This window comes from Stegodyphus dumicola, chromosome 3 (genome assembly GCF_044657685.1).
Source record: "Stegodyphus dumicola isolate Sdum_Otavi_A_Nest chromosome 3, ASM4465768v1".
NCBI classification, from domain to species: domain Eukaryota; kingdom Metazoa; phylum Arthropoda; class Arachnida; order Araneae; family Eresidae; genus Stegodyphus; species Stegodyphus dumicola.
The window spans coordinates 31,647,060-31,658,655 of NC_140770.1; the positions used below are offsets into that span (position 1 = coordinate 31,647,060).

Here is an 11,596-nt window from a genome sequence, read left to right on the forward strand (position 1 = left end):
CAAAATGGCTCATCTTATTAAATATCATCAACTAAATAATATTTCAACTAAAATACAAACACATAATATAAATAAGAGTTTACCCGATGAATTACACAAAAAAGTACGAAATTATCAATAAAAAAAATATGCGCGCATTGTGACGCACAGGTATTGTTAGCAACCTCATCATTCGTATTCGAACAGCAACCGCATTCGTATTCGAACAACCGCATCATTCGTATTCGAGTAGAAACCGCATCATTCGTACTCGCATCGTATGAGTAACGAAATGGATGCGAGTAACGAAATTGATTTGTGAGTACCGAATCGGTACTTCGAGTCAACCGATGTACCCGTTACTCGGTAACGAATACATGCGGTTTGCTCCAGCTCTATTGTTGATGCTTTAAGCGAAAAACATGGCGGAAGATTTGACTACGTCTGACTGCAAATTAATTGCAGAAGTACAACAACATCCGATTTTATGGGATAATAGAAAAAAGAATATCGAATGAAAAGAGGACAAGACGTTGCTTGGCTACTGGTTGCCGAAAGACTGAACCGAGATGGTATGTATCCATTTATTTATTTTTTTGCTCCTTTCGGATTGCAATGTGCTCTCTTTTATTCTAGTTCTCTTTCGACTAACGCAATTGTTCAAGTACAAAATAGGTTTATTAACGTTTACACGATAAAAATTTGTTGACATATATTAAATTATAGCATTTTGGAACATTTCTGAAAATCTGAGTTTTATAAAATTTAAATAAGCTCAGTAGATGGATTTTTTTAAAATTAAAGTTTATTAACTGCTTTAAACTGTATCTAAATGTACACTGTTCTATGAAAATTATATGCAGCAATCTTCAATTATATATATTTAAAATTTTTCCCAAATTATAGCAATTCAAATGATTACATAATTTTAGCTATTGTCTTTACATTAGTTTGCTCTTCTTTTTTGCAACATGTTACTAAAGGCTTATGAGAAGAAGAAAGTAAAAGTAGTAAGTGTGAAGATCAACAGTAGTAAAAATTTGATTAAAGTTTTCCTCCTCAATTTTCAGAAATACATTTTCTTCATTTCTCATGCAAATGTTTATTCCGAAATACATAAAAAATCCCTAAATATATAAATATCCATATATAAAAATATATAAGATCCATATTTCATTTTCGTATGGATACATTTTGAATCTCATATAATTAATATAATTGTTTGCATAAAGTATTAATAATTAAACAGTAATTAATTACAGTGGTTGAATTAAAATTTCGGCTATATTTTTTTTAATTTCACAGTTGAAGAGGTTACTTACCGGTGGCAGAATCTGTGTAAGCAATATAGCCGAAGAAAAACAAAATGCAAAAGTGGAACTAGTGCAGAGTCTGCAGAGCAGCAATGGCATCTGATGCCCCAAATGTCATTTTTGGATCCATGTATCCGCCATCGAAGGTAAATATTCAGAACCAAATTATTTAGTTATGTTAAATATAAAATGATAAATTTTCATATTAACAAAATACAATCTTACTTGTTACTAGTCTATAATATTATAAAGCATAAATGGATTATTTGGAGTTATCCTAGGTTGACTAGCAATCAAAAATTGTAACTTTATTGATATAAATTTATTAAATATGTTAGATAGTCACATATGTGGATATAAACCAATTTACTTAAGAAATTCCTCCCCTTAGGCAGATAGACCTTATATGCTTTGCCATAACTCAAATTCTACCCAAATATTTATGCTCTGGAAAACAAAAACTTCTCCTACAGAATTTTTTTTTTACCATTTATTGCCTCATCACTCGTTATGAATGGTTTAACACCTTGTAAATGTGTTATAATAAAACTGTATTACACATTATAGTTTTTTTCTAACGTGTTTGGGCCAACTGAAGTTCTTACCCATAAAAAATGTTGTAGAAACTTTGCTGTTCTGTACTTTTTTAATCTTCCCAATTAAAAATAGGCCAATATTTTTGAAATGTAAACTTATTAACAAAGTACAGCATATGCATAATATAAACAAAGCACTTGCTCTTTCCTTTGAAAGCTGAGTTTCTAAATATTTTGATGAAGACTCGTCTGTATATATATTTTTTTCTTTTTGTGGCCAATTTCTTTTTATAGTTTATCCCTCTATAGTTGATGTCCATATTTCTGTACTCACACAGCTCAAAACTGATGTGTTATTGACCATTTTGATGTTCAGAAGTTAGTGTTTGAGATTATGCATACCTGCTTTAATTTTATGAAGTTACTTTGCACTTAACACATAAAGCCTGGGATTAATTATCATAATATATACCATCAGATCAAGGAGTTGTGCTTAAATTATTACATTAATTCATAATGAAAATAAATACAAAAATATATATGAAACTGAATTAAAAAATGAAGTTGTAATACTTTATTACTGAATTAACTGTTAAAATCTTTCATGGCATGAAATTTTTCAAAACAGTCTCCAAAGTATAGTGATCTTTTTTTATTTATAGAATGTGAAATGTGTAAGCCAAGATTAGATAAAATTTGTCTTAAACTGTAAGATACAAAAAATTTGATAAAATTCTCTTGTGATTGTGTTTCTATAAAAAGAAATAAGAGTTATTAGTGGCTCAATATTTTCATTTATTATGTAAGGGCTTTGTATGCATATTCAAAATTTTTTCAATGAAGGCAAGAGATTCTGCTTTTTCATCTAAAATATTGATTTCTTTATAATTACTATATATACTATATACTTTATAATTACTATACTCTTTATAAGTCATTTAAAGTAATCTCTATTTAGGGCATACTACATTATTGTTACTGTCAAAAACACTACTGTCATCACAACTGTTAAATTGCAGCCTCCAATAGTAATATTTACATCCATGTTATTTAACTCATAATCCCGCTGATCTTCACTACTATAAATTTGATTTTCTATGGCATTAATATAAATAAATGTTACATTATAAATAACATTTATTTGGATTAATGAGAAGGATGAAACTGTTTGTGCTGAGATGACAGATTGTCATAATTTTAATCTGAGATGCGATTCCACGTCCAATAATCTGTTCCATTTTTTCGTCTTAATGTCTACAAATACAGTCAAATACCGAAAATCCGCCAACTCCTGAAATCTGCGTTGCCTCTCAGAATATAAGCATTCAGTTTATATTCTGAGTTTCTTGGTTTCGGAAACCGCAACATTGAGTACGAAATATCGAAGAAAAAATACTTACCGAATAATGACGTCATAATAACTGAATAATAATGAGTCATAATGGAAATACAAAATTATTGACATAAAAGTTTAAGAAAAAAGATAAGTTTTTTTCCTTCTAATCTGCATCGAGGTAAAAAAGCAGACGATTCACTCTTTGTTCAAGTTCACGATCGATTCACTCTTTGTTCAAGTTCAATAGATGATTCACTCTTTGTTCAAGTTCATGATTCACGTTGTTGTATTTTCTGAGCTTTGTTATTTCACGAGATTGTTTAGTGCTGCCTTTTTTTAATCCGGATATTTTTTGGATAAATTAAGAATATTTTAAATTTCAGCCCTTGTTAATACAATGACAGATTTAATGCATATAATAAATTATTGCAGTAATGTATGTAATTTAATTAAATGTATCTAATACACCTTATTTATTTTGACCATACTTCGGAAAATAAATTATTCATGTCATTTTGCCTTCTCCATATTTGTACGCTAAAATTATTAGTGAGTAAATATGACAATTCGGTTGTATATTGCAGTACAAAAGATTCAAAGAGTGATGATGATTTCACCCCTCCCCATATTTGATAAAATATTATTTTAATTAAAAGCAAAATGTGATCCAGCACTGCTCCAAGAACGTAATGACTAGGAATTACCCCATACTACTGGATGTAACAAACTGTATTTTTTTAGAAATTATTCTTGCAAATATTAATAAACACAAAAGATTATGTAAGAAAAGAATCCAATGGGATGTTATAATTCAAATTAACAAAAAAGCTTTTTAGTTTCAGGTAATGACACTGAAGCAAGAAGACTCTTGGTTTACATTATTTTTCATGCTAAATTTTAAGATCTATTTAAATTGTCTGCAGTTCATAAGTAATAGAAATTAAAAAATGAGCTATTTAATGCAGTAACAAATAAGATTCTAAATTTGCTTATTTCACTACCTAATTACTTTGTATCACAAAATAATCATTAATGTATTAAAAATATTTTTCATATGCATTTGATTTTTTTTCCTTGTTTTCTTTCTAAACAGGACACAGACAAACTTTCAAGGAAACAAAGAATTCAAGGAGCTTAATTTCACAGTAGAATTTGTTGTCTCCGAGTCTTCAGATAATATTGAATATCCGACAGAACCTGAATATGTGGAGCCATCTGCTATTCACGTTATGCCCTCATGTGAATCACCTTTATTACCTGCATCAAGCTCCAGACAAATCTTAGATAATACTAATTCAAATAATAATGATGAAAATACTCCTAGAGGGAAGAAAAGAAAAAAGAGAGAAACAATTGAAAGTTCATTGATTTCTGTTATTGATGAAACAAATAAATATTTAAAAAATCACCATCGATGTGAAAATGATGATGATGATGATAAACTATTTTTATTGAGTCTCCATAGTGATTTGAAAAAAATGACTGATGAAAAAAAATTGGAAACGAAAATACAATTTTTACAAATTATGGCAAGAAATAAATGAAATTATTTGTACATAACACTAATCAGTTGTTTTATTGTTTTATTTACATATTTCATAAATATTTTCAAAAAATAAATTTACACAATAAATGCTTTCCTTTCTTGCCATGGTACTGCTCCTTCTGCAGAAAAATATTCACAAAAATTATCTCGAACTGCAGATGCAGCACGGGATGAATTATTGGCCCCTAGACGGCCAAGAGGTTGCCATGTAAATTCTTCTGTTCTCCACATACCTTCTTTAATGGTGGCATTTGAAAGAAGAGAATCAGCAAAGTTCACTAGACAGTATTTCTTAGCTGCCTTTCCCAACTCATTTTTCATTAAGTAATTATGAAGGCAACAGCATGCCAAAACTACTTTATTAGCATGCTCTGGGTTCAGGGCAATTTCAGTATAAAGTACTCTCCACCTAGACGCCAATATGCCGAAAGCATTTTCAACGCACCTCCTTGCTCGAGAAAGTCTGTAATTAAAAATTTTTCTTTTATTCGACAGAAATTTGCCAGGATAAGGGCGTAAAATATTTTTCCTGAGTGGAAAAGCCTCATCTCCAACAAATGCAAAAGGCAAAACTCGATCACTATTTAATAATGGTGTTGGATTTGGAAATGAAAACAAAGTTTCACTAACCAAAGCTTTACCTAGTGAACAGTTACTGAAAATTCCACCATCACTGATTCGTCCATAGTTGCCTGAATCAACATAAAGGAAAGTGTAACTAGCATCTGCCACTGCCATTAGGACTATGCTGTTATAGCCCTTATAATTATAATATGTTGATTCAGCTGACGGTGGAGCTTATATTCTGATATGCTTACCTACAAGAAAAAAAAAAGCAACAATTATTAATTGCCTAAAGAAAAATAATATACACTTTAATGATAAAAATTAATATAAATACTTTTTCCAATAATAAATTCAGTTCTTAAATTAGAAACTTGCAAAAAAATTCCTCTTTATATTAAAGTTTGTTTTTCATTTCACACTTTCATTTATTTATTATGAAACAATTCCAGTCTTTTGATATTTTAAGACAGCTCATATATCAAGTTAGATGATTCTGCAATATTTTATATTTATCTTTAAAAAGAATCTTCATTTGCCTAATTTTAATATAATGCAATTTTTGTATTTCAAAAGTACTCACTGACAAATAAATATGGAATGCAAGACATAATACATACCATTGATTGCACCAACACAGTTGGGAAAATTCCATTTATATTCAAAACCTTCTGCTATTACAGCCCATTCATCTGATGATGCTGGTATAGGCATAACCAGTGGCTGTAAGACTTGCCATATGACATCACAGGTCTCGCGAATAATATGTGAAACTGAAGATTTAGAAACACGGAAAGTGTATGCCAGGTCTGTATAATTAGTTCCAGATGCTAGAAATCTACAAAAACATTCTGAATCAATAATTAAATTTTTGCAGTTTTAAAAACATGTTGTATAAAAATGAACAAAGGGCAATCTATAGTAGTATGCAAGTTTTAAAAAAGGTTCTTTTTTGGTTTTTTTTTTGGGGGGGCGAGCTCAGTTTCAAAGAGATTGCAATTTTCTTTCTTATTACTAAACCACAGAAAATAAATGCTTTATTTATGTAACTTATTTTGATAAAATTATGTTCCTATTCATAATTTTTAAAATGCATTACAAATTTTAAAAAAATATGAATTTTAAAAAGTTCAATTAGACAGAAGTATAAAATGTTCTGACAAGAACATTAATTTTCAATTATATATACTACACAAAACTGGAATTAGATGTAATAAAGACTTTCAAATAGAGCTGGTGCCAGAGCATATGCAACTAGGGTGACCACACCAGATGGCAAAATTATTAGAATTTAGGAAGGAATCAGGTGGCAGAATTTTGGATTTGTGGAGTTTGCACCAGGCGGTAAATTGTCTAGCGTCGACACTGCTTTCAAAACAAATGTATATATTTATATTTACCTTAAACAGATGGCAAGTCTCTCAGATGCTGAAATTGATTTCCTAAAACGTGTTTCTTGCTTCTGTAGTTTATCTTGCAGTAAATGTAGAAGATGATCATATTGTTCTCCTTACATGTAAATTCAATAATATTATACTTATGAGTAAATTGAACATCAGAACTATATTTAATTATCTAATTAATATAAAAACAAATACGAAATAGTTTATATTGTGCTAAAATGATTAGCCAAAGTAAGAGAAAATAATTTTGTTGTCTTGAAAAATTGCTTGAAGTATAATCTTAGTATTTCTAACAATTAACACTTTTAGCGATTAATCGCATGTTATTAACAAAAATAACTAAACTCCATAATTAGAAATGATTTCAGCCTTCTGTGAAGATGATTACCTTCAACATGATTATTTGATTATGCACCACACACTAGGGTTACCTGCCTAAAGGTAACCCTACTAACCTAAATAATGTCATCAGGAAGATTTTTTAAGGTAAACTAATTTACATTCATATCTTGGACAGATATGCACAAAATGCCTATGTTCTAAACCCTTTCATCAGGTATTGAACAATTAATGTTCAGTGTTTTTATTTATTTAGCCACCGACGAGATATTATAGCAACCTTCAGAGAATATGGTTATCTGTGATTGTCATTACCAATGTTTGTTTATATTCTCAGGAATACTTTTGACTATTGAAGGTGCTCAACATGAGGGGCATCACTATATACTATATTGCCAAAATATATACTGTGTTGCTGCAACTATGATCAGTGAAAAATATTCAGTTATTTATCTTACAAATTTGAAAAAATAAAATATGATAATTCTGATTAAAAGGAAAATTACTCTCCATTTCAATTTCACTCTTATACTCTAATAATTGCTTAATTTTTCAGGTAGTAGAATTTCATTAAGTAATCTATTTTGATACAATTATTCTTACATTCTTTTGGAGGTAAAGTGTTTTTCATCATATTACTACAATATTCTCCAAAAATGATTTTTTAAAATATTGACATGATTTAATTTTATTGCTCATTTGTCAAATATAAAACACAGGTGGAACAGGAATGCAGAAAATCTTTTAAAAGCAAGTCTTTTTATGGATCTCCCAAATTCTCTAGAATATATTATTTAAAAGCCTAATTATTTTATATTTCTGGTTCTACAAAAGTATTTTCATGACAAAGTGAAGCAATACTAATAAAATTTATGACAGTAATAATTAAAAAATCTACGGATACAGAATGCTGCGTATTTTCTAACAGAGGAACATATCCTAATACACGATAGTGCATTAAAATGTTGACTGTCCAACATCTGGCACATCTAGTAATTTTACATTATACTCCATATGATATTATGTTTCATTAAGGTAATTGAATTATAAACAACCTTCATTAATAATGCGCTTAATAAACTAATTAGTTATAACTAATGCTAGTCCATAATTATATAAAAAATAAAGGCTAATCTTTGGAATATGGTAACAGGTAGTTTGGCGACATTTTGGTAAGGCGATAAAGGTTACTAGCTAGGACTTTAGCAGTGTACATGGATAAAGTCAAGAGTGTGCGCAATGCCATTTTTGTGCAATTCTGAGATGTTTTTTCAAGTGAAAATAGGTCGACGTGTACATGGATGATACCGTGTATGTGCAATTCTTAAAAACGCGGCAAGCAGTGGGCGATTCTGCACTTTCTCCCAATTTCGCACCTAATCTTCGTCATGATTAAGCACTTTTGTGTCATAAAAATTCTAGCATAAGCGTAATTCGGCTAGCAGATTGTTGGAATAAAATGTTGAGTAAAAAAAAAAAAAAAAAAAAAGCCTTTACTTCATGAAAACAAAATGGCGTCTCCCCCCCCCAAAAAAACTAGCAGGTTGCTGTAGCAGGATTGGTCGCCAAAAAATCGCCGAGTTACCATAATACAAAGATTAACCAAAATAAACATTGAAATAATTCATTTTGTCGGTAATTAAATCGCAATGTAATCATTAATCCTATTTCCTTAGTATAAATTACTAAGGGAAAAAATTACTAATTTACTGATATATAAAAAGAAATATTTGACAGTCTTTCCTTCAATTTTTACTTTCAGGTTTTGCTAAAAAATAAAAATAACTTGCCGTCATTCGAGTATAATTGAAAAATAATTCTGGGTACTTCTGCCTCAGTGACGGAAACAATGCTGCATGAGCGGAATACGTATCTCACTCTTGAAAAATTGACCGAACCCATTCCCGCCTTGGAACACAAACGCTTTTGTACAGCAAATACATACATATTAAATTACTTCTCAAATGCATAACGCGCTTTCTTTCTTCAGCTTTTTTAACTTTAGACGTTCTACCGCAAACTTTCGACATTGTACCCCAAAATAGGAAATATTGCCCATGCGCAAATCAAAGCGACTTGATTGGTTGGGGGTAGTAATTCTTAGGCTTTGAGACTTACAAGTGTAAACTAAGGCTCCTCTAAACCAGGCTGAATCACTAACTTTTCTCTCTTGGCGAGGGAGGGACCGCGCTACCAATTTTGGCGCGTTTATCGCACACGCTGGCTGAATGTCTGCTGTTTTTTTAAAGATTTATTTTATAGACGCGCGGCATTCAGCGCACATAAACTTTTCGGATAATTTATTAATTCTCGAATAGTATATAGACGTTTTCACTTAAATAAAAATTTCGCGTATATTTTGTAAACATATTCAAAATAACTTATTCTTTAGATGTTTCAGTTTTGTTAGCAGACTAAAATAAATAAGATATGAATAAAAACTTTCAATAGTGTCAAATGGGGAAATAGTTAAAGCGTAGAGTGTGCAAATAAATTTATCTTAATGACATTTTAACAAAAATTTCCATAAAAACACTAAATTCATACTAAAAAAATAACTTAAGAATATGTTGTCATTTTAGTCTGAGGTATATGGAAATAATTGTGCAAGACTCTGAAGAAACACTTTCTTTTAAATGTGTGAAATATTTCATAACATATGTGGAAGAAGAAAGTACAGCATTCTGTGTTTTGGATGATTTTCACCAAATGTAATATAAATACGAACTAGAAACCGTAATAAAAAGTCCTTCCTCTCCAATCAGATCACCTTTGTGTTGCATTGTATTTGTAATACTTCTAAAAATCCAATTTTTACCTAAATTAAAAAACAGTTATTCCATAAAAGATAATAAATTTGAACGTATATAGAATGAATTTTGTAATTTGAGTTATGTTACAAAATAATTCCTAGTTTATATATTTTATACTAATAATTTAGATAAAACCTGTCCAATTTAAGAATGTGTGTTAACCACATTCTTAAATTGTAAAAGGACGACTTAACCCCACGTAATTCATTTCAAAGCATAAAATAGCTTATTTTCTAATATTCAAAATTTCTAATAGTCATAAAATAGCTTATTTCTATCTTTCATAAGCTTATTTTCTATTTTACACAGCAACAGCATTTTCATGCAGTCAAGGTTTTTTAATTGCTAGTTATTATACATAATACTTAATTTTTAACACATTCTTATTAGAAAGCATAGCTAAGAAACTTCTTTTTAAAGCACCACAGTGATTGCAATGAATGTCGTTAAATTTACAAAAGTATTGAAGATATATTGAACAGCATTATAACAAGAAACTACTGTACAAAATATGTAAATTTAGCATAATTTCTTTTTTAGTATTTGCATAGTTTCCTCCAAATGAACCTTAATGGGAAGTTATCTTGCAAAAATTTAAAAGTATTAAAATGGCCTCTATTTAAGATGTAACTGCATTTATAATTATTTTGTAATTGTGAATAGATTATATTATTGCAATTAGATTATGCACTTACAACATAATTGCATAAAGTAATGAAATTAAGAGTTCACAGATACAATGTAATATAATTACAATGCAATTATCTAAATTGTAATTATAATCACTTATTTAATACCACAATATTATTATAATCACAATGTAATTTAAATTGGGTACTATATTTGTATACCCTCCACTCAAATGGAGGTACCGATAAGCCTGGAAGTTATTATCAACAAAAAGCCTGTTCAGGACAGTTTGATGACAATTTCCACCGGGCGAAAAGTACATTCTTAAGCCCAGGCAAATCATGACAATAAAAATCATTTACTCTCATGATTCACTATATTTCAAACCCTAAATTTGAATTCTGCACCAAATTATTTACCTATATTTTAACATACTTTATGAATTATTAGAAGCGATATGGCAAATATCTTCTAAAAATAACTGTAAAATATTTGTATCCATTAATTGATTCAGATACACACTTTTATTATTTAAGTATATCAAAATAACAGTTTCATGTTCCTGAAATACAAAAATTATGAAAAAAGTTAAAAGTAATATTCTTAGAAGCATATGATATTAGTCACCAGCTGCAAAATAGTTAATTTTTTGCCCTAAATACAAGTTTATTACACAGTAGTCAAATGTGTAACTTAATAACATGTTATATAAAAAATTAATGATAATAAGTTTATCAGAAATGAATTAATTCTGCAAACAAACTTTCTGCATTTGAAAATTTTCTACACCTGACGGGAGAAAGAGATCTAGTAAAATTAGATTTATTATAACTTCAGTTGGACCAAATACCTTCTCTCTATATATATGCATCACTAAAGAAATAAATAAAATTATCATGCTTAAAAAACAGATGTACCATACCAGTTTTTTTCCCCTTGTTACCCTTTACATTGAAAAATAACAAACAGTACAATGCTGAAAAATACTATCCTTGAAATTTTGTTTAAATGAAGAAACACACACCATCTTTTTATTTAAGCATTACACTTCAAAAACAGGTACACATACCAATTTATTTTCACTAGCCTTTATACTGATAACATGCCATATAAAAATGAAAAGAATTATCCTTGAAA

General features: G+C 29.3%; 1 protein-coding gene across 1 annotated transcript; it reads left to right on the forward strand.

Moving 5' to 3' along the window:
- Positions 1-376: 376 nt before the first annotated feature.
- On the forward strand, positions 377-4,708 carry LOC118203373 (uncharacterized). The gene is made up of 3 exons (XM_035375657.2): positions 377-551; positions 1,285-1,438; positions 4,258-4,708. The coding sequence occupies exons 1-3, from the start codon at positions 494-496 to the stop codon at positions 4,706-4,708; spliced, it is 663 nt and encodes a 220-aa protein (XP_035231548.2). The 5' UTR covers positions 377-493.
- The last annotated feature ends 6,888 nt before the right edge of the window (positions 4,709-11,596 follow it).